At 42.0% G+C, this 25,403-nt stretch overlaps 1 protein-coding gene across 1 annotated transcript; it reads right to left on the reverse strand.

Moving 5' to 3' along the window:
- Nucleotides 1–724: 724 nt before the first annotated feature.
- On the reverse strand, nt 725–24,870 carry LOC139447880 (N-acetylgalactosamine-6-sulfatase-like; the record flags this gene model as incomplete). Its single annotated transcript, XM_071229362.1, has 14 exons — nt 725–851; nt 2,492–2,609; nt 3,617–3,738; nt 4,270–4,372; nt 5,142–5,278; nt 8,761–8,864; nt 9,739–9,875; nt 12,258–12,385; nt 13,694–13,757; nt 14,292–14,435; nt 15,586–15,688; nt 15,989–16,063; nt 17,446–17,569; nt 24,742–24,870. Coding segments are annotated over 14 exons (1,575 nt in total), but the record flags the coding sequence as incomplete, so codon positions are not given.
- Nucleotides 24,871–25,403: the final 533 nt, after the last annotated feature.

Raw genomic sequence — 25,403 nt, forward strand, 5'->3', positions numbered from 1 at the left:
GTATTCACCTTCCTGCTCATCTTGTGAATTTCAATTAGTTTGGATTGCATGTGTCTCATTGACATGCTGTCTTCTTTACAGAATTAATAAGTTAGATCCTGTCATTTCACAAAAAGATAAAAGTCAAATTACGAAACATTACTGATGTTTCTTGACAGTTTATCTCTCACTTCTCTTATTTCACATGTTCTCCATTATAACAAACAGGTCACATGCGCAGATAGATAATTTGACATTTACTTCAGGAACATCATACTTTCATATTCGAGAATAATGATAATGGATTGGCAAGCTCTTACATAAATTGGATTGAATACCAGTTGTATTATTTCATGATTGTCAAACTATAGACAACACAGAGACAGTATGCCTCTACACAAACCATTTGATATCCGCTGTGGGAGGGGAGGGATCTATATTTGAAAAAACAAATCTGTTCCCGAAATCCAGTAAAATAGCAATTTGTCCTAAAGTTTTACGAAAAAACCCACAAATTTCACAGGTCATGATGGTTATTCTGAAAAATAATGTGTTTTGAGCCAAAAAAAATGTTGGCTTTTCCTTTTAGAAAAATATGTCCTGCAGTGCTGACTGACAGAGTATTGTGTGTCGACAAAACTCTCAGGATATTACATGGTTGCTCCCAAAAGGATTTGTCAACACACCATTCCTTGTATGGTCTAAGAAGTGTAACTAGTATGCAAGATGGCTGCAACCCGCTGGGTTCCATGCTGCCAGCAGTGTTGCCCTCACAGAGCCTACACTCAGTGGGGCCAGGTACACAGCACTGGTGCAGATGGGGGTGGCGTGATGCACTTGTTGAGTTTTTCACAGCCAGGGGGGGACCAGTTCTGAAATCATAAGATACCCATTATTTTTTAGTTCAGGTGACACTTTCTGTATTCTTTTATTTAGATATTCAATTGCCAATAGCCAAAAGCCACCGTCTGAAACATAAATGTAAATGTGTGTGTGTGTGTGTGTTGTGGAGTGTGTGTGTGTGTGTTGTGGAGTGTGTGTGTGTGTGTGTGGTGTGTTGTGTGTAGCGTGTGTTGTGTTGTGTGGAGTGGAGTGTTGTGTTGTGTCGTGGTGTGTGGTGTGTAGCATGTGTGTGTATGGTGTGTTGTGCTGTGTGTGTGTGAGCGGTGTGGTGTGTTGTGTGTAGTGTGTGTCGTGTTGTGTGAGTGAGCATGGTGTGTTGTGTGTAGCGTGTGTTATGTTGTGTGTAGTTTGTGTGTTGTGTTGTGTGGAGTGGTGTGTGGTGTGTAGCATGTGTGTGTATGGTGTGTTGTGCTGTGTTGTGTGTGAGCGGTGTGTGTGTAGTGTGTGTCGTGTTGTGTGAGTGAGCATGGTGTGTTGTGTGTAGCGTGTGTTATGTTGTGTGTAGCATGTGTTTGTGTGTTGTGTTGTGTTGTGTGGAGTGTGTGTGGTGTGGTGTGTTGTGTGTAGCATGTGTTTGTGTGGTGTGTGGTGTGTGTGTGTGTGTGGAGTTGTGTGTGTGTGGTGTGTTTGTGTGTTATGTTGTGTGTAGCATGTGTTTGTGTGTTGTGTTGTGTGTGTGTGTGTGTGTGGTGTTGTGTGTAGCATGTGTTTGTGTGGTGTGTTGTGTGGAGTTGTGTGTGTGTGTGTGTGTGTGTTGTGTGTAGCATGTGTTTGTGTGTTGTGTGGAGTGGTGTTTGTGTGTGTGTGTGTGTGTGTGTGTGTGCGTGCGTGCATGTGTTGTGTTGAGTGGTGTGTGTGTGTGTGGTGTGATGTGTGTAGCATGTGTTTGTGTGTTGTGTTGTGTGGTGTGAGTGTGTGTGGAGTTGTGTGTGTGTGGTGTGTTGTGTGTTTGTGTGTGTGCATTACAAGTATACAAGCATGTGTGTCACACTAATTTTACAAAACAAGCATCAGAATTCCTGTATTTCCTGAGGAAGAGCAAGGGTAATACATGAATTCTTACATGAGTTTCATAAATCAGTATGTCACAAATGCAGGAGTTATAATTTCTTTATTACCCATTTTTTTTCTGAATCCTTTTGAGCTCCCCTTCAGAAAAATGCACTGATCATGACTGCTGCCTTAGAAAGGCACAATTGTCAAATGATGTCAAAGAAAACCAGAGTAAAATCTTTACGCAAACCTTAGATTGAAATGACAGCAACAATGTCATCCGGACTACATAAACGATACACTGGTGTGCGTGAAATGAGTTTTGTAAAAGTTTGTACAACTTCTTACAACTTTTATGAACTCAGTTATTTCTATCTCTATGGATTGGATAATAAATACATCTTACTATCGAAATAGACCTATACAACTTTTGGCAGAATTTAACGTAATTCAGCTACAATACAGTAACAGAGTGTCCCAGTGGGAACATGTCGTCCTTGTGAGTCTTGGGAATCAAAGCCAGATCTCATGTGTGTTGAGGTTACATATTTTGTACTGGGCGAGATCAATTATTTCTAAATGAAATATTATTTCAAGACAGAGAGCAAAATCTCACCATAACGGCCTTGTCGCACCAGTTCAACTGTGGTTTTCCCGGCACGAGAGCTGCTTGGTGCCTACTGATCTCTTGCATGATGCCTGGCATCACAGACTTGTACTCAGCTGAGGCTGGTCTGGAGGAACAATTAAACATGACAGGCTTCAGGTCTGGAGGAACAATTCAACATTACAGGTTTCAGGTCTGGAGGAACAATTCAACGTGACAGGCTTCAGGTCTGGAGGAACAATTCGACATGACAGGCATTATGACAGGCTTTGGATCTGAAGGAACAATTCAACATGACAGGCTTTGGGTCTGAAAAAACAATTCAACATGACAGGCTTTGGGTCTGGAGGAACAATTCAACATGACAGGCTTTGGGTCTGGAGGAACAATTCAACATGACAGGCTTTGGGTCTGGAGGAAGAATTCAACATGACAGGGTTTGGGTCTGAAGGAACAATTCAACATGACAGGCTTTGGGTCTGAAGGAACAATTCAACATGACAGGCTTTGGGTCTGGAGGAACAATTCAACATAACAGGCTTTGGGTCAGGAGGAACAATTCAACATGACAGGCTTTGGGTCTGGGTCTAAAGGAACAATTCAACATAACAGGCTTTGGGGCTGGTGGAACAATTCAACATGACAGGCTTTGGGGCTGGTGGAACAATTCAACATGACAGGCTTTAGTTCTGGAGGAGTAAGTGAGTGAGTGAGTGAGTATGGTTTTACACCGCTTTTAGCAATATTCCCCCAAGGTCTGGAGGAACATTTCAATATGAGAGGCTTTGAATCTGGAGGAACATTTCAACATTACAGGTGCTTAGTATGGAGGAACAAGTCAACCTGACAGCCTTTAGGTCTGGAGGAACAATTCCATGGAAAGGCTTTGGGTCTGCAGGAACAATTCATCTGGCCATGCATACGCTGAAGTTGACTTAAGTTATATCTTTATTCAACCATATAAAAAGTCAGAGTTACCAATCCCAGCCCTACTGGAGGGACAATTCAACCTGGCAGGCTTTGCATAAGGATAGAGAGATGGGGAGATGGAGTAAGCAAGGCAGGGGAAGTGGGAGATGTGGAAGGAGAAGCAGGAATGGAAGACAGAGACATCTAGTCACTTTCTAGACCTACTTGATCAAGTACTTCTCGCCGGGATCTCGTCCCAGATGAAACAGAAGTGGCTGACTGGAGTGGTTGGTCTGATCGTGAGTGGTCACGTTGGCTATTATCTCGCCAGGACAGAAGTCTGTGCCCTGAAGATATCATGAGTGAGTGAGTTGGATTTAACGCCGCTTTTAACAGTTTTCCAGTTATATCACAGTGTGTCAGCTTAATGTGGGAGGAAAGCCCAAAGCGATGCAGGTCTCAGATGTTTACCACTTCGGTGAAACCCACGAGCACGGGTAAAAACATAATCAGGGCGAACCGGGATTCGAACCCACAATCATAGGTTTCTGGCATGCCCAAGGGACGCAATTCTGCACAGTGAATCGTGGCGCCTTCGACGACTGGGCCACCCATGCCCCTCTGAAGATATCATGAAAATATATGCGCAGCAAGGTCAGGTGCAAGTGACAGTGAATTGGGTTTAATGTTAGACAGCACACATAGGGTTAACACCGTCAAATACTCTTTCACTTTGATGGACGAAGCAGTAGATAAACCACCGTCGGGATAGCCATCATTGTCCTCGCACATATTAAGGTGACTAAAATCGTCTTTCGGACATCTTTCACACTTATAATCCCATATATATGTCCAAAAACATGTGATTGAAAACTTACTTTATTGAACTCTTCTATGCTGTTGGTCCAAGTCCACCTGTGTGCCTTGTACTGACCTACCCTGACAGCCATCAGCTCATCCCCCCGGTAATAGAAGATGGTCCTGTGGACATACCAGAAGTGAGTGAGTGAGTGAAGCCATGAGCAGGGAAATGGGGCTCACAAATCAAGAAACAGAATCAGGGCAAATTTGGGATTCAAGCCCATGATCACCAGATCCTGGCTAAACTAAGGGACACAACTCTGCACAGTGAATTGCAGACCTTGGTCTATTAACCTATCAACATGTTGAATGACTAGATACCACATATACTTGTTGACTATCTTGTTATACCTGTATGATCTGCAGATTCTGATACTACTAAGGGACACAACTCTGTACAGAAATTTGCAGTGTCAGACATTGTCCTTTAAACATATCTACTTGTGGCAGGACCTGTTTCCTAATACTTGTTGACCATCTTGTTCCATGAAGTCCATCAACAGGACTATGTCCTGTTGATGGACTTCATGAAATATTTTTTCGCATCTACCATTGATTGGCTTATTATGATGTCAGTATGTTGACAAAATTGGTAACATATCTACCCATTTAAACGTTATTTTCTCATTTACTTATTGACCAACTTATCATATCTACTTGATAAAAGAGTTGTTAACACTATCCTAAACATTTCTACATCTACCTGTTGATTGCCTTGTTATCGGTTCTACCTGTAAAATGGCTTGATGTCATCTTTGACTGATGATTGATATCAAATATTAATGAACAAAATACACTTATATTACATCTACCTGCTAACCCAGGTATTGTGACATATTTGTGTTTGGTGACATTATCTGCCAGGAGACAAGGCTATTATTACATCTACCTGTTGACGGGCTTGTTATCAAACAGTGTCTGTTTGAGACTGATGCCGTCGATGATACGGTCGCTGGGTGGGGTCAGGCCTGCCAGCTCCACCAGGGTGGTGAACAGATCCATGAGGGAGCCTAGCTGATGCGACACCTGGTAGGGGGGGTCATCAATGTTACTTATTAAACATACAAACACTTGGTGATGCTTTTTCATGAGGATGACACTAGAACATTAATACATGAAAAACATGAAGATAATTTCTGAAATAATGTTAAATTAAAAATATAGGAATAAAGCAATATTCAGAGACCTTACAAAACTATATAATACTTTATATCTTATTCTTAAACACTTAAAGAGACAAATTTATTAACAGGAAATATGAGACATAAATTAAGAGTATGTTTATGGTTAAAACGCCAGAGAAATGAAAGACGACTGGTAAACTACAAAATGCAAAAGAAAGTCATGCTTGAGTGAGAAGGGTTAAAGCATTAGTACCGATCCAGGGGCAATCTTTCCCGGCCACATGGCGATAGTTGGCTCCCTCATGCCCCCTTCAAATGTTGTCTCCTTCCCACACAGGAACGGACCATTGTTACCCCCTGTGTACATACAAGTGACAAACATGAAGGGCATGTGACAGATCACCAATCAGAGAGTGGGTAGATGGAAGGTGGTGTGTTACAGGGAAGGTCACCAGTCAGAGTGTGGGTAGATGGAAGGTTGTGTGTTACAGGGAAGATCACCAGTCAGAGTGTGGGTAGATGGAAGGTAGGTGTGTTACAGGGAAGGTCACCAATCAGAGTGTGGGTAGATGGAAGGTTGTGTGTTTACAGGGAAGATCACCAGTCAGAGTGTGGGTAGATGGAAGGTGGTGTGTTACAGGGAAGGTCACCAATTAGAGAGTGGGTAGTTGGAAGGTGGTGTGTTACAGGGAAGATCACCAATTAGAGTGTGGGTAGATGGAAGGTGGTGTGTTACAGGGAAGGTCACCAATCAGAGTGTGGGTAGTTGGAAGGTGGTGTGTTACAGGGAAGATCACCAATTAGAGAGTGGGTAGATGGAAGGTGGTGTGTTACAGGGAAGGTCACCAATTAGAGTGTGGGTAGATAGAAGGTGGTGTGTTACAGGGAAGGTCACCAATCAGAGTGTGGGTAGATAGAAGGTGGTGTGTTACAGGGAAGGTCACCAATCAGAGTGTGGGTAGATAGAAGGTGGTGTGTTACAGGGAAGGTCACCAATTAGAGAGTGGGTAGATAGAAGGTGGTGTGTTACAGGGAAGGTCACCAATCAGAGTGTGGGTAGATGGAAGGTGGTGTGTTACAAGGAAGGTCACCAATCAGAGAGTGGGTAGATAGAAGGTGGTGTGTTACAGGGAAGGACACCAATTAGAGAGTGGGTAGATAGAAGGTGGTGTGTTACAGGGAAGGTCACCAATCAGAGTGTGGGTAGATGGAAGGTGGTGTGTTACAAGGAAGGTCACCAATTAGAGAGTGGGTAGATAGAAGGTGGTGTGTTACAGGGAAGGTCACCAATCAGAGAGTGGGTAGTTGGAAGGTGGTGTGTTACAGGGAAGGTCACCAATCAGAGTGTGGGTAGATAGAAGGTGGTGTGTTACAGGGAAGGTCACCAATTAGAGAGTGGGTAGTTGGAAAGTGGTGTGTTACAGCGAAGGTCACCAATTAGAGTGTGGGTAGATGGAAGGTGGTGTGTTACAGGGGAAGGTCACCAATCAGAGTGTGGGTAGATGGAAGGTGGTGTGTTACATGGAAGGTGGTGTGTTACAGGGAAGGTCACCAGTCAGAGTGTGGGTAGATGGAAGGTGGTGTGTTACAGGGGAAGGTCACCAGTCAGAGTGTGGGTAGATGGAAGGTGGTGTGTTACAGGGGAAGGTCACCAGTCAGAGTGTGGGTAGTTGGAAGGTGGTGTGTTACAGGGAAGATCACCAATTAGAGAGTGGGTAGTTGGAAGGTGGTGTGTTACAGGGAAGGTCACCAATCAGAGTGTGGGTAGATGGAAGGTGGTGTGTTACAGGGAAGGTCACCAATTAGAGAGTGGGTAGTTGGAAAGTGGTGTGTTACAGTGAAGGTCACCAATTAGAGTGTGGGTAGATGGAAGGTGGTGTGTTACAGGGAAGGTCACCAATCAGAGTGTGGGTAGATGGAAGGTGGTGTGTTACAGGGAAGGTCACCAATCAGAGTGTGGGTAGATGGAAGGTGGTGTGTTACAGGGGAAGATCACCAATTAGAGTGTGGGTAGATGGAAGGTGGTGTGTTACAAGGAAGGTCACCAGTCAGAGTGTGGGTAGTTGGAAGGTGGTGTGTTACAGGGAAGGTCACCAATTAGAGAAAGGGTAGTTGGAAAGTGGTGTGTTACAGCGAAGGTCACCAATCAGAGTGTGGGTAGATGGAAGGTGGTGTGTTACAGCGAAGGTCACCAATTAGAGAGTGGGTAGATGGAAGGTGGTGTGTTACAGGGAAGGTCACCAATTAGAGAGTGGGTAGATGGAAGGTGGTGTGTTACAGGGAAGGTCACCAATCAGAGAGTGGGTAGATGGAAGGTGGTGTGTTACAGGGAAGGTCACCAATTAGAGAGTGGGTAGTTGGAAGGTGGTGTGTTACAGGGAAGGTCACCAATCAGAGTGTGGGTAGTTGGAAGGTGGTGTGTTACAGGGAAGGTCACCAATCAGAGTGTGGGTAGATAGAAGGGGGTGTGTTACAGGGAAGGTCACCAATTAGAGAGTGTGGGTAGATGGAAGGTGGTGTGTTACAGGGAAGGTCACCAATCAGAGAGTGGGTAGTTGGAAGGTGGTGTGTTACAGGGAAGGTCACCAATCAGAGTGTGGGTAGTTGGAAGGTGGTGTGTTACAGGGAAGGTCACCAATCAGAGAGTGGGTAGTTGGAAGGTGGTGTGTTACAGGGGAAGGTCACCAATCAGAGTGTGGGTAGATAGAAGGTGGTGTGTTACAGGGAAGGTCACCAATTAGAGAGTGTGGGTAGATGGAAGGTGGTGTGTTACAGGGAAGGTCACCAATCAGAGAGTGGGTAGTTGGAAGGTGGTGTGTTACAGGGGAAGGTCACCAATCAGAGTGTGGGTAGATAGAAGGTGGTGTGTTACAGGGAAGGTCACCAATTAGAGAGTGTGGGTAGATGGAAGGTGGTGTGTTACAGGGAAGGTCACCAATCAGAGAGTGGGTAGTTGGAAGGTGGTGTGTTACAGGGAAGGTCACCAATCAGAGTGTGGGTAGATGGAAGGTGGTGTGTTACAGGGAAGGTCACCAATTAGAGAGTGTGGGTAGATGGAAGGTGGTGTGTTACAGGGAAGGTCACCAGTCAGAGAGTGGGTAGTTGGAAGGTGGTGTGTTACAAGGAAGGTCACCAATTAGAGAGTGTGGGTACATGAAAGGTGGGTGTGTGTCTTCTTGTTCTTGTTTTACATGATTTGAAACAATATTCTTGACAAGCTTGTGGGTGTTTAGACAGATGAGGCTAGGTGCAGATGTGGTCATACTGGAACCAAGTGACAGGAGAAGTCTAACTGAAGCTCACATGTCTACCAAGTGCGAGTGAAAGAATAAAAAGAGACCAACAGGTCTGAAATGTTCAAGAAGTCCAGAGTTTGTTGTGCACCTTTCCAGGTTTGATTCTGCCTGGCCACCAGGCAATGGTGGGCTCTCTCATGCCACCCTCAAATGTTGTCTGCTTACCACACAGGAAGGGGCCATTACTGCCACCTGGTGGCAGTTACACATGTGATATATTCAACATTGAATGTTAGGCTAAAAAAAAATAATCTTGGTTCTCAGGCACTGTCCACATCATCTTAAAGTCCATTGCACGTTTCATTTTTATTTCCATTTTCAAATTTCTTTATATTTTTTGGAAAAATGGAAATAAAACCAAAACGTGCGGCAGACTTTATGATGATGCGGGTGGTGCCCGAGAACCAAGACTATTATTTTTTTTAGTCTTTTTGAAATACAATTCACAATAGAAGCCACACATAGAAACCAAATTTCAGAATAACCATGACATTACAATTCAGGAAGTCAGTGAATGAGTTGGGATTAATAACGCTTTTAACAATTCCAGTCATATCTCAGCATTTCAGCTTAACGTTTATCATGTTTGGTGAAACGCACAGGCACGGGTATGGTGCTGGCACTGGGGTCAACGAACCCATGATCATAGGTTTCTGGCATGCTCAAGGGAAGCAACTCTACACGTTGCCCCCATCATAGGTTACATCAGAAAGACCTATCAAACTTTGACTGACCAAAGAAATGAGTCTGGAATGTCTAATAGATAGCGAGATTGTATAGCAGTACTTCCTACTGGCTTTGGAAAGTTTGTTCCGTTTCAAATATTAATCCCATTGAAGCGAGAGATAGACAATGATTTTGACGGAATAAGTCAGAATACCCATTCAGAATACCCTTTGTTGCAAGATTAGTAAACACACTCCGACTGTCACTTTCCGGATCTGGTAAGCGACGGTCATTCTGAAGTGACACGTAATAGGATGTCTTCTGATCTTTGTTTAGCGGTAGCATAAATTAAGATACAATTTTAATGAGATTGAAGTTCTGCTAGCTGCTGCAGATTTACCCTGTGTCTTGGCATACGTGGCACCGCCATTGTCCGAGGAGAAGACAGCCAGTGTGTTGGTGTCGATGTTGAGCTGTTTCAGTTTGTTCAGAATGACCCCCACACCAAAGTCCAGCTCCCTCACAGCATCCCCATACCTGGGGAAAAAATAAAATCACTGTTGTGTAACAATTATAGTTTTCAGATTTGTTTTTAAGTGTTCAAAGCCCGGGAATTGTAACATTTACAAGTTTCGTGGCTTTGAATACTCAATAAAGATCACAAACAAATAGATGAAAACAAATAGAGATCCTCACTCTCCTGTCTTTAGAAATGAAATATCTGAACACAAGGCGAGAAATGCTTTGTAAGTCCTACACTTTTATTGTAGAGTCGAACCTTGATGTGTCAAACTAGTTGGGACCTGGAAAGAAGTTTGAGTTATCCAGGGTCTGGACAAACAAGAAAGTGAATTTTTGAAAACCAAACATGTTGATGAGAGATTCTAACCAGGTCTGGGGGCAGCACTAGATTTCAAGACGAACGTAAATTTCAGTGCCCAGGCTGCTGGTAGTGAAGGTGAGGTGAGGTGAAATTGGGTTTAACGTCGCGTCCAAGATTACTGCACTTATATAGCGACGTGCATGCACCTGTGTGTGTGGCTGCTTGTACTAGTCCGGACTGATGCCGATTTATAGTGCTAGCCCACTGAGATACCATGCCGTAGTTTAACATGAATACCCCACTCAGACACAGTATACTGACTCCGAGCCGACCAGTCCTTGTTTTAGCCCCTTAATGCCGAGCGCCTGACAGGGTAACAACAAGTACCATCTTTTAACGTCTTTTGGTATGACGCGGCCGGGGATCAAACCCCGGACCTTCCGCTCTCCGGGCGGACGCTCTACCACTAGACCACGGAGGCGGTCTGGTAGTGAAGGGGGCAGCACCTCAGATGTATCACTGCCATCTGGATTAGCATCATGGTTTAAGTCATATCTTGCAAAATAGATTCACTAACATGATCTTAATCTTTTACTCTTTTCTCAATTTTCACGTGGTTTCGGCTGTCGCGTGAGAACCTTCTTGCCGATGTGTGTATATGCAGTAATCAGCTTGCACCATCGTAAGGTGTGCTTGTTAATTAGGCTTGATTGGCATGTGCTTGAGTTGGGTTTAACACTGCTTTTAACAGTATTACAGTTATATCATGGCATGTCAGTTTAATATGGGAGGAAAGCCCGAAATGATGCAGATCTCAGACATTTACCACTTCTGTGAAACCCACGAGAACGGGTATGGTGCTGACAAACCTAAAAACATAATTGGGGCGAAGCGAGATTTGAACCCACCATCATAGGTTTCTGGCATGCCCAAGGGACGCAACTCTGCACAGCGAATCAAGACGCCTTAGACAACTGGGCCACCCGTGCCCCCAGGCTTGATTGGATACTGGCATGCTTTTAGAAAGATTCCGGTCTTTGATGTAAATGCATCAATGGCTGTGAGGGTTGAAAGTTTGGTAAGTGTGGGTGTGTGGACATTATTTTTTTATTATGAACTATTTGAGTCATCAGGGTAATTATTGCTTATTTTGGATACAAATGAGTTCCAGACAACCAAGAATTTGACACATCCAGTTGAACAGATCATAGTATAAATGATGATAACATTAATATAGAAGGAATTCACAGGGACCGGAAGGTGTGTTCAAGACAACCAGGAATTTGACACATCCAGGTTTGACACAACAAGGTTTGACTGCATTTCATATCAAAAGACACGAGGGTGAGATTCTACGTACGTGTATCATCCTTTCAACTTTTTCAGTTTGTAAAAAGTAATAACCGGCGTCTTGAGTGTAAAAAGTACAGCTAACCAGATTCAGTGGCAGAGAGATTAATGATGTCATTTGAGTGTGATGTTATAATGGTCTGCAAAGCATTGCGTTCATCATAGCATGAGGTTAGGTGAAATTGGATTTTACATCGCGTCCAAGATTATTGCACTTTTATAGCGACGTGCATGCACATGTGTGTGTGTGTGTGTGTGGCTGCTTGTACAAGTCCGGACTGATACCGATTTAAAGTGCTAGCCCACTGAGATACCATGCCGCAGTTTAAAATGAATACCCCATTCAGACACAGTATACTGACTCCGAGCCGACCAGTCCTTGTTTTAGCCCCTTTATGCCGAGCGCCAGACAGGGTAACAACAAGTACCATCTTTTAACGTCTTTTGGTATGACGCGGTCGGGGATCGAACCCCGGACCTTCCGCTCTCCGAGCGGACGCTCTACCACTAGACCACGGAGGCTGTCCATCGTAGCATGAAGTGAAACTTTTTCAATCATATTCTTGGCAATCATACACCCCTTTCACACTGCTGTTTTCTATAAAAATCTTTAAAAATCTGTAATATACACAAGTAAATTCCATACACTTTCATTCATAGAAAGCAATCAAATAAAAATGATTTACGGATTGGTCTAGAGGTTGGAGCTGAATGTTAATTCGATAAATAGCAGTGTCTCTACTTACAGCCCCCTCTCACTGGTACCCAGGAACTTGCGGGAGGCATACAGTGGTTGATGGGTAGCATCCACGGCCCAGTAGAGCAGGAAGGGTTGGTCCGCTGCTGCCTGCTTCTCTATAAACTCTATTGCCTCCTGTGTGGAGAGTGATTGTGGGAATGAGTGAGTTGGATTTTATGCCACTTCGGGAAGTATTTCTGCTATTTCCTGGTGTGTCAGCTTAATGTTGAAGGAAAGCCCAAAGTGATGCAGGTTCTAGATATATACCACTTTGGTGAAACCCATGAGCACGGGTAAATTGAGCACGGGATAAATTGAGCCCAGGTAAACTGAGCACGGGTAAACTGAGCACGGGTAAATTGAGCACGGGATAAATTGAGCACAGGTAAACTGAGCACGGGTAACTCAGCACAGGTAAACTGAGCACGGGTAAACTGAGCACGGGTAAACTGAGCACGGATAAACTGAGCACGGGTAAACTGAGCACGGGTAAACTGAGCACGGATAAACTTAGCATGGGTAAACTGAGCACGGGTAAACTGAGCACAGGTAAACTGAGCACGGATAAACTGACCACGAGTAAACTGACCCAAGTAAACTGTGCACAGGTAAACTGAGCACGGGTATACTGAGCACGGGGAAACTGAGCACGGGGAAACTGAGCATGGGTAAACTGAGCACGAGGAAACTGAGCACGGGGAAACTGAGCACGGGGAAACTGAGCTAGGGTAAACTGAGCACAGGTAGGGTGCTGACAAACCATGAATCATGATCAGGGTAAATCTAGGATTCCAGCCAATGATTATTGGATTCTACCATAACTAAGGGACGCAACTCTGCACAGCAATCTGATACAGCCTTGCTCCCGTCAGATATAGAACATATATGTTTTAAATATTATTTTTATAACAAGTTCATCTGTTCACATGGATTGTGATATCATCTGTGTTTTTGGCAAAAAAAATTCTATTTGTTAGTTAATGACCACAACAGATGACATAATTGACGATTTGAATAGGTCAATTCAATTAATTTTTCCTTGGACACAAATTACTGGTGACAGTCAGTCATTTCAATACATTTGTTACGAATACTGAAGGAAAACAGGAAATCACTTTATATGTACAACATGATGCTGGGGCGGTTGGGTAGCTAAGTGGTTAAACCGTTTGCTCATCACACCGAAGGCCCAGGTTCGATTCCCACATGGTACAATGTGTGAAGCCCATTTCTGGTGTCCCCCGCCGTGATATTGCTGGAAAAGTGATATTGCTAAAAGTGGCGTAAAACCATACTTGCTGTAAGACCATAGCCCCATTCCACAAAGCGATCTTAGCGCTAAGTCAATAGTAACTCCCATTCTTTAACACTGACAGTTGAAGTGCAAAGATCGCTTTGTGGAACGGGGCCTGCGGTGAGATTGCGACAAATGCTATATCTTACACTGATATAAATCTGTGTGAGGTTTGACTCGCCGGACTTCTCAATCTGAAATTCCTCATAGTATCTGCAACAGAAACAGGAACATGAGCACACCGCACACACAAACAGGGGCATCACAGGGACAAAGACTGACTCAACACTACCCAAAGTCCAATGTTGAAGGTATCTCAATGGCCTGGCCAATTTCAGGTTTGGGGGTATAGGATAATCCTAATAAAACATTTTAGGTCTGTTTCCACTGATAGTGAGGATAGCAAGCATGTGGCAACAACTAAAGTTGAAATAAAAAAAATTAATTTTTTTTATCTATGGCAGTGCAATTCTCTGTGCAGAGTTACGTCCCTTATACTTGCCAGGACTCACTGATTGTGTCTTTGACTCCCAGATAGGTTATGATTATGGTTCCTGGTCAACAACCTGTTGACTCAAAGCAACTGAAGTGAGTTAGATTAAAGCCACAGTATTTCAGTAATATCATGGCATGGCAGCTTAATGAGTAAGGAAAGTGAGATAGGTATTATTATTATCATCCAATTGCAGTGCCTGTGCCAAGTAGGCCACCATGTCCCCTTGAAGTTTCCCACTGTTTACATCTCACCTGCCGACCATGTCTGCATCCTTGAAGACGGGGATGTTGGGGGTTTTCTTGTCATCAAAGGGGCCAAAGTGGCAGTTGGGGGCACCAAACCACTCATTGAACCCATGCTTCAGGGGGTGGTACTTTGGCTGCTGACCTAGATGCCTGAGAAAAATATGTTGTCAAAATAAATTTCAGCATCCTGGTCAAATATGTCATCTTCACAGATCTATTTCAGTTGAATGCACTACAGGATGAGTCCAATACGGAAAAATAGTAGGGTTAAAATGGTTTTGTTGCAACCTACTACTCAGAAAATGTATTTAAATAGATATTCAATTCAAGAAAGTTACAACATAATGACATTTGCTGATATGGTTTAACATACAGTGAGTGAATGAGTTGGGTTTACCACTTCGGTGAAACCCACGAGCACGGGTATGGTGCTGACAAACCTAGAAACATAATTGGGGCGAACCGGGATTCAAACCCACAATCATAGGTTTCTGGCGTGCCCAAGGGATGCAACTCTGCGCAGCAAATCGCAGCGCCTTAGACGACTGGGCCACCCGTGCCCGCTGGTTTAACATACAGGATTTCATGTTTGATATACATAGCTACTTGATGTGAGATTCAGGAACTGAACATTAATGCATAATATACAGCAGGTAAATGAGACATATATGCTAAACAAGAGTCCCTGTACACCAGCTCTGATGCTGTTAGTTCAGGTAAGTTGGAAGTTTGACCATTTGTTTGATCACTGTTGGGCGCCAAGGTCCCAGTGGCTAATGAGGAGTATGGTCAGAAGGTCTATTCCATTGTGGTGGCCTGTGGTTATGTGTGCAGTGCACAGGTCACAAATCACGCACACTTTGGTCATGGAGACTAGGTGGTGGGTGACAGTGTTCAGCAAGCAAGACTCCTGACAGTAACAGGGGTTTCAGTCCTGCCCCACACTGAAATTATTATAATGAAGTCCTAAACTTTACATGAAACCCGGGGGCACGGGTGGCCAGTCGTCTTAGGCACCACGATTCGATGTGCAGAGTTGCGTCCCTTGGGCACGCCAGAAACCTATGATTGTGGGTTCGAATCCCGGTTCGCCCCGATTATGTTTCTAGGTTTGTCAGCACCATACCCGTGCTCGTGGGTTTCACCGAAGTGGTAACTCTCTGAGAACTGCATCACTTCGGGCTTTCCTCCCACATTAAGCTGACACGCCGTGATATAACTGGAATAATGTTAAAAGCTGTATTAAACCCACCTCACTCACTAACTTACGGTAACCCCACAACCATCCCTTCCTCCTTACCATTTCCCGATGATCTTGTTCCGGTACCCAGCCTGCTGCAGGAGTTCTGGGAAGAGGATCTCCTCGTCTGGTATTCCTCCCACGATGTTCTGGGGGGTGTATGCTGATGATAGATAGGCAAATAGGTTCCACAAAAGAATTATATTTTATTACCTTTCAATAACTGAGTGTGTGATTTAAAATTTAATCTGCATTACTTCACCCATATAGCGACGAGAACAAGATGATATATATACAACTGCGTAATGAATACAAGTTTTGTCAAACATATTTTATCACAATAAAAGATGCAGTTTCAATAAAAAGAGAGTTTTGTCCTCAAAAATGTAACCCAATCATGTTAACAAAAGGATGAAGTATTTTGTTTTTTGATGAAGAATAGCTGAAATAGATTGCTACTCACCGTTTCTGGCATGGTCATTGTTTGAGTAGAAACCATTCCGTATTGGAAGCCTGCCAGACAACAGCGCTGCCCGAGCTATGGACAGGGAGATAGGCATATCATAATTCCACTGACAACTGATTGAAATAACAGCATATGTCATTTAATGTGTTTATTTAGTGATACACTAAATAAAATGTAACAAAATATCACCTCGGTGCTGTTCATGAAGATATCCCCTCGTACTGTTCAGGAAGAATGAGTGAGCGAGTATGGCTTTATGCCGCTTTTAGCAATATTCCAGCAACATCACCAGAAAAAGGTTTCACACATTGTTCCCATGTGGGGAGCCAAACCTGGGTCTTTGAAGTGATGAGCAAATGCGTCAACCACAAGGCTACCCCACTGAAGATATTTTCTCAGTACTGTTCAGAAAGATATCATCTCAGTACTGTTCAGGAAGTTATCATCTCAGTACTGTTCAGGAAGATATCATCTCAGTACTGTTCAGGAAGATATCGTCTCAGTACTGTTCAGGAAGATATCGTCTCAGTACTGTTCAGGAAGATATCATCTCAGTACTGTTCAGGAAGATATCATCTCAGTACTGTTCAGGAAGATATCATCTCAGTACTGTTCAGGAAGATATCATCTCAGTACTGTTCAGGAAGATATCATCTCAGTACTATGCAGGAAGATATCAATACTGTTCAGGAAGATATCATCTCATTACTGTTCAGGAAGATATCATCTCAGTACAACATACGCTCAGTACTGTTCAACAAGACGTAGAGCTGTTCAGACCAGTATTCAGGTCATTGCTTTTCAGGCTCATATCAGGTCAGTACAGTTCAATAAGATATCAGCTCCATATTGTTATGTATAATGACCTCCTTCTACAAAGTAATCTTCGCACTACAACTGTCGTATCTCCCAGACTGATAATGATTGCCATAGCACTATTATCCGTTCGAGGAATGTGACCCTGACGTTTTACCGCTTCTGTGCTGGCTGGGTACCGGAACAAGATCATCGGGAAATGGTAAGGAGGAAGGGATGGTTGTGGGGTTACCGTAAGTGAGTGAGTGAGGTGGGTTTAATGCAGCTTTTAACATTATTCCAGTTATATCACGGCGTGTCAGCTTAATGTGGGAGGAAAGCCCGAAGCGATGCAGTTCTCAGACAGTTACCACTTCGGTGAAACCCACAAGCACGGGTATGGTGCTGACAAACCTAGAAACATAATCGTGTCGAACTGGGATTCGAATCCACAATCATAGGTTTCTGGTGTGCCCAGGGGACGCAACTCTGCGCAGCGAATAACGGCGCCTTAGACGACTGAGCCACTCATGCCCACTAGTTATGAGATTTCAGCACAGTACTGAAGTGAAATCAGTTGGAAAAGACTATAAAAAATGCCTGCAGATACAATACAAATCCCACTCTAGCCCTAGTGACAGATGCAATGATGAACATACAGGGCGAGCAGAGCGGGTTGGCCGAGTAGAAGTCCGGAAGCAGCATCCCATCGGCGGCCATCTTGTCTAGGTTGGGGGTCTCCTTGGCTGGGTGGCCATACACGCCCAGGTCTCCCCACCCCATCTACAACACATGGATCAAATCAGTTCAAAAGATAGCATTTTGTTTTCTTTATCCAAAGGTATTGTAGGCCCTAGGCCCAAATACAAACAGAAAATGTACGCTGGAAGTTTGAGGATCACATTTATATATTAACAAAGATTGTTTAAGATTTTGGCTTCAACAATGAACATAGATGTTGTACTGTTGGTTGATGGACACATGCCAATAAAATGTTACATTTTTACATTGTTGGAATTTCATAATATTTTCTTGGTATAAATTCTGCCCTCAGAATCTGGTAACATTTGCATATCAGAATAAAATGATACTCATCTTCAACATTACTATATTTCCATAAATGCAAACTCGGTCCAATCTAGGTTCCATTTTAGGCCCACCAGATTTGATCCAAAGATGATGGGACTACACCTTAATCTAGCCAGAGCTTGTCTTAATTTCTCCTATGGTAACATGGTAATATATATTTCCAGGCCAAACATTTGCTCATACAAAGAACAGTTATAGGGATTTGAGCTTTCTGTAAGAGTTGCATATGAAGATTCATTTATAAACATGGGGATATTCGTGACCCACACAAGGCCAAAACCTGTCAACTGAATAATGCTTCTAATTTTGGAAGCCCAGTTAATTCTACCTTTCTGGAACACCTGAAGCTGTATATTATAACATTTTTTGGCATGATGAGAGTCGGTCATTTTCAAAATAATACAGTAATAATTAACAGCTCTTTTATACGCGTAAATACACAATGGAAAACGTCTACATTCACCTTTCAGAACATGATGGGAGAATGCACACAGATCTAACAATATTTTATCATATTTGTTTACAATTTTATCACATGAGTAACTCAAAAGATGCAAACTGTCAAAAATCAAATCAAAGAAGCCTTATCGAGACGTTCAGCTATTATCATCAGTAACAAAATCTACCTGGGTACCTGTCCAGGCATTACAATCACCTTCAAGTATAATATCTACATCACCAATTTTCTGGGTAACATCAAACAGATCTTCTTGGAACAAAGTTTGTTTGTTTGTTGTTTCACGTAACAGCGCAAACGGCCATTATAAGTTACAAGAATTGTCAACATGTTGTGTAATGATTCCCGAATATTTCCCCCCATTAAAACATTTTGTTTGTCGTTTTGTTACGCCACACTCAGCAATATTCCAGCTATGTGACGGCGGTCTGTAGATAATCGAGTCTGGACCAGACAATCCAGTGATTGACATCATGGGAAATGATCTATGCGATTGGGATACGATGACATGCACAGTCACCTCTTCCGACAAGCAAGTGATACCACACTTGCAATACATATTATAATACCATGATGACTGATCAGGGTTAATATACATTGATAATAACAAAATATTTTTATCATGTGCAAATAACGACTTCTCAAAAAACACAAAACACACATCATTGCCTATGTTTATAAACATTATGTAAGGTTTCAATGATTTTTTAGCACAATCCCTCCAGCTAATTGGCCATAATGCCCAGTTGTTACTTCAGTAACATTTAAATACATATAATCAAAAAATAAATCATTGAGGTCAATATCCTTGACCCAGGTCTCTGATAGGCCAATAATTTCGTATCTGTGGAGAAATGAGATAAAGTCATTATCAGATAACTTTGTTAGCAAGCCATTCACATTCCAGAAACATTCATAATATGTGAAGCCTACTTGGGAAATAGTTTTTGCGAGTTTTGCGACTCCTGTATGTCCAGAAAAAAATATGTCACTTTATTAATGTGTTTTTCGTTTTTATTTCATACTGGAATTAATATCATGATTTTAACCTGTGTGAGTGAGTGAGTGAGTGAGTTGGGTTTAACACTGCTTTTAATAGTATTCCAGTTATATCACAGCGTGTCAGCTTAATGTTGGAGGAAAGCCCGAAGTGATGCAGGTCTCAGACGGTTACCACTTCGGTGAAACCCATGAGCACGGGTATGGTGCTGACAAATCTAGAAACATAACTGGGCTGAACTGGGATTTGAACCCACAATCATAGGTTTCTGGCGTTCCCAAGGTACGCAACTCTGCACAGCGAATCACGGCGCCTTAGACGACTGGGCCACACGTGCCCCCGGTTTTAATCGGAACAACACCAAGTAATACACATCTGAAACTAAAATGAAAAATGCAACAGCTGATCAGCACATCTGTTCTGTCATTGTGCCAAAGAAAGCAATCTCACATTTGGTCTATTTATGATGAGTGAGTGAGTATGGTTTTATGCCGCTTTGGGCAGTTCAGCAATATAAGATATGGGCTTCAGACCCCTGGAGATCCGCCTGTGATATGCATGATCAAAGCAAGCATGACACATAACCATGCATTTAGTGGGGATGACAGACTTCTTAGTCTGTCCTTTCCTGTAGCTCAGACATTGCCGCAATGTGTGTGGTCCACAATACCATAGTAAATGACAGTTTCTTATTAAAAGGATATTTTACCATCCCGAAGTAAAGCGAGGAAGTTGGGCTTAATGCCGCTTTTAACAGTATTTCAGTTATATCACAGCGTGTCAGTTTATAATGTGGGAGATGGACACTGTGTCCAAGATATCTCATCGCAATTTAGTATTTACTTTAATAAAAGAATACTATACGAGTGTTTAATTCTTACTATGTTTACGACACAAGTGTCTAAATTCCGGTATTTCACCCAAGCGATATCAAGGGAAATACCAGAATTTAGTCACAAGTGTTATAAACATAGAATGACATCAACACTCAAATAGTTCTATTTATTCCCGAAGAAGATGTCTACACACAGAGACAAATTTTAGTGTCTAACTATAAGGACAGCAAGTCGCAACAGCAGCAACAGCAGCAACAGCAGCAACAGCAGCAACTGCAGCGGAACCACAGCGAATGACAACAATCTTCTAGTGTTTCTAGTGGGATGTCATTCCAACCTCACGTCACAATATGATTTTAATGACGTCAACAATGCCATCTGGATGACGGAAACAATACACTGTTGTCTGGTGATGTGATATGACCCTAGGGCACATGATTTATAGTCCATGACAAGTACCTTCCCCCTGATTACACAACACCGATCCCTGCCTATCAACATATGCAGAAACAAGACAAGCATGTAATACATGCACAACGTGTTATTAAAGCCATCCTGCTTGGGTTGGTTGGGTGGTTGGTTTGTTGTTTAACGCCGCACTCAGCAATATTCCAGCTATATGACGGCGATCTGTAAATAATCAAGTCTGGACCAGACAATCCAATGATTGATATCATGAGCATCGACCCACACAATTGGGATCAATGACATACATCAACCAAGTCAGCGAGCCTGACCACCCGATCCCCTTATTTAGATGCAGCCTACATTTATCAAGGTCATTTTCAGCTTGTAATACATCTTTGCAACTACATGTCTTTCACCATTTGAGGGGTCTAATCCTACTGTTTATAAATATGAAAGTAATGCTCATCAAATAATTTCAATAATGCATTTATAACTTTATAAGGTTATCTTTATACAAAAGAAATTAAGCTTAAACACATTCATAACGTCCAGATTAAGCACCAAGGAAGCGAAAGTATGTCAATTTTTGGCACTTTCAAGATTTCATAATAGAGCAATCCACTTAGTTCTCTTTCGTTTTCATTATTAAAGTAATCGGAAAATGCTGATAAAAAGAATTTTAAGTACAAACTATCATCAACATATTTCCCAATGATAGTGGCTTTCTGCCCGGTAACATGACGTATGTTTAAAATATGGAAGTTCATTGACTTATCGTGCAAGGTTACAACCTGACAAAGATTTCTCATGCATATATATTTTGGCAATTTAAATTGTGCCTGAGCCGAAAAAAATTGAGGCTACAAATGCTGAGATGTCATTTGATTTACCGTACATCACACAATCACATGAGTGAATGAGTATGGTTTTACGCCGCTTTTAGCAATATTCCAGCAATATCACGGCGGGGGACACCGGAAATGGGCTTCACACATTGTACCCATGTCGGGAATCAAACCCGGGTCTTCGGCGTAACGAGCGAACGCTTTAACCACTAGGCTACCCGACCGCCCCGCACAATCACATGAAAAGATCGGAATAGTAACATGGATGTAAGTTTGGCCATTTTTAGAAATATGTTTGTTGATTTTATTAATTATTTTATTTAATTTAAGCATGTGTCCCAGATTATAATTTTTGTTTAACAACATTGCGGAAAACAGTTCATTATTATAAATCTTTTGATAAATATGATAAATTGAAATGAATTTTGTATTATCTGACTTCGCAAAAAGTGATAGATTTAATAATTAGATAAGACAGGTACGTTCATGAAACATATTACTCTGAAATGCCTACGATGTGGCAGGTACAGAGGCCTGCGGTGTTGAAAGAGTTAACATGCAGAGCACTTTGAAGCTGGACTCCGTTTCACAAAACAATCTCAGTGTTATGATTAATTTACCTTGGTTTCAGTTTAAAATAAACTTGAAATTTAGAACTATCAGCCCAAAACAAATTTGTTGGCCTATGTCTATTTCAAACACTGACTGCAACTGACTTGTGATGAAACTTATGATTGACCCTCTGTACAACAACAGTATAAATCAGTCATGTGTAGATTTGCATACACAATGATATGGCCATCTTCCAGAGGCAAGAGAATTAACAGACTATAAAAGTCCAGTTTCTACCCTTGCCGAACTAGGCTGGTATTATGGAGTTACATTTTGGCTGGACTAAGGAGTTAATGCAAAGTCCAATCAAAATCATGCACCGAAATCGAACTCCGGTAAGTAAACCGTCGTGCAGATTTCCGTCGATTGCAGGATTTACAAAGCATGTGCACCGCCAACTCGTTGTCAGCAGATATTTTACAAATCTTTTTATGTTTTTAATCAAGGTACTCACGGGATTTGATGCATTTCACGATGAAAGGCCTGTTTTATCACAATATAGATCTTGATTATCGATCAGATCGACCTGACTGGGCGCCACCATTTTGTGTGAAGCAAATGCAAGTGATACGAGATGTGGAATCTGATTGGTCCATAGGAGAGGCTTAGAAGGGACATAACTGGTAATAGCCACTGGTGGCGCTACGATCGAGTGAGTGAGTGTGAGTTGGGTTTAATGCCGCTTTTAACAGTATTCCAGTTATATCGCAGCGTGTAAGCGTGGGAGGAAAGCCCAAAGTGATGCAGGTCTCAGACGTTTACCACTTCGATGAAACCCACGAGCACAGGTATGGTGCTGACAAACCTAGAAACATAATCAGGGCGAACCGGGATTTGAACCCACAATCAGGTTTCTGGCATGCCTAAGGGACGCAACTCTGCACAGCGAATTGCAGCGCCTTATACGACTGGGCCACCCGTGCCCCCGCGCTATGATCGAGCCCAGTAATTCCAGCTTCGTTCGGCAAGGGTGGAAACTGGACTTTAAGTCAGTTAACTCTCTTGCTCAGGAAGATGTGATACGGCTTACAATGTGTGATTTTAATGTGCAAACGATGTTATCAGCTGGCATGACAATGCACAGAGGGAATCTGGGAAGGTTCACCAAGATACATGACTGTCTCTAGGGGAGAGTCACACAAAATAATACACATATTTGGAAAGGTTTATGTAAAAATTGACATTTTATCTTTATGGGGAGGGTCATGATAAAAATATACAAAGACATATGGGAAGGGTCATTGATAAAAATATACAGGGACATGGGGAGGGTCATTGATAAAAATATACAAGGACATGGGGAGGGTCATTGATAAAAATATACAAGGACATGGGGAGGGTCATTGATAAAAATATACAAGGACATGGGGAGGGTCATTGATAAAAATATACAAGGATATGGGGAGGGTCATTGACAATAATATACAAGGACATGGGGAGGGTCATTGATAAAAATATACAAGGATATGGGGAGGGTCATTGATAAAAATATACAAGGATATGGGGAGGGTCATTGATAAAAATATACAAGGACATGGGGAGGGTCATTGATAAAAATATACAAGGACATGGGGAGGGTCATTGATAAAAATATACAAGGACATGGGGAGGGTCATTGATAAAAAATATACAGGGACATGGGGAGGGTCATTGATAAAAATATACAAGGATATGGGGAGGGTCATTGATAAAAATATACAAGGATATGGGGAGGGTCATTGACAATAATATACAAGGACATGGGGAGGGTCATCCCAAAATATGACAAGTATGTCATGAATTTTATGGTAGTGTCTTGTCATTGACAATCCATTCTTCAGATAAGTAGATCATGGGTAGATCATGTACATAACGGATGATTGATAGATAACAATGACACCTTGACACACTAATACACACACATGTCTAGTTCACTCACCTTCAGTACAATAAGCATAATGGTACAAAAAATGCTGAACTCATTGAGGAAATATGTAGTCTATATTGGAACAAGCACACTGTCGCAGGCATTGGATTGGTTGATTAAAACTCATGTTGTTTTTACATTATCATTATTAATAATAATAATAATAATAATAATAATATTATTATTATTATCAAAGTGCATTTGTACCAAAAGAATTGTAATACATTGGCTAAATGCCCTTCAATGTAAGTACTTTTATTGAATGTGACAGGGGCTAAAATTATTACAATAATTCAAGAATGGTTTCAATATTTGTGACAAACATGTCACAATTTTAACTACGTATGTGTAGAGAAGGCTGCTTAACATGATAACTTAGACATTATTACAGCTGATATCAACTATATAATGTCTTAATTACAAAGTATAACAATATCAAGCAAGTTTTTCAGTCCAATAAAAGTTTATAAACGTGCAGTATTTAGATCTGTGTTATATCATGACTTAAGATGTGTTATTTCAGAACAAAACACACTTGGCGTTTCAAGAATGAAAATAAATCCTTTTCGAATTCTAAAATTTGACATCGTCTCAAAATATCATATATATACATAACGCAGACTGATATATTTATTAGTGACTAATTCCGCTCCTCTAATCCATATATTGATCGGACTCGTGTACAATCATGTGACAGACAACAATAAAATGATCATAACAATCCATGGTCTGCAGCTGAAATTACGGAACTTAAATGACAAAACCGCTACAAAACACAGCAAAAATGCAAGTTTGTACTTACATCGTCCATCAACATTATGACAAAGTTTGGTTTCCCGGCTGCATGGCAATTGGCAAAGAAGAAGGCAGCGATAACTGCACAGCCAAGAGGAGACGTCATTTTGTTGACACTGATGATCGGCTGGTCGTGCAATCAATGGTTCAAATCGTCCGCTTGGCTCTGTCATGTGCTTCGAAACTTGTCACGCCCACTTGCCAAAGGTAGGTAACTCCCATTTACGCACCAATGCGCCGACCATTAAAAAATCATTTTCTGAACCGTTTCTTCATGGGCGCGTTGGACACAAACACTCGAGGTTTCATAGATATTTCTGAGCTTATGATATGACACTTTAAATTTGAATCGATCATTCAAACGTTCCGTGATATTTTTGACCATTGTTAGATTAATTAACTCACTGGAAAACTTGCTTCGATGCTTAAAATAAGAGAAATAGAAATCGGTAAAACAAGTACAACACATTGTGTATTCAAAGTACAAAGTACAACACAGTGCTTAGTACAAGTTACTAACAATTTCGCTGTTTGCATTTGCGTGTTGATAACGGTTGATTTGGTTCGAATATAACTCTGATTATGTTCCTTGGTTTACCATGCCCTGCTCGCTGGTTTCACCAAAGTGGTAAACGTTTATAAACAAGGCCCACGTGATCTCTGTTTTCT

This window comes from Haliotis cracherodii, unplaced genomic scaffold (genome assembly GCF_022045235.1).
Source record: "Haliotis cracherodii isolate W230 unplaced genomic scaffold, xgHalCrac1.p SCAF_10, whole genome shotgun sequence".
Lineage (NCBI taxonomy): Eukaryota > Metazoa > Mollusca > Gastropoda > Lepetellida > Haliotidae > Haliotis > Haliotis cracherodii.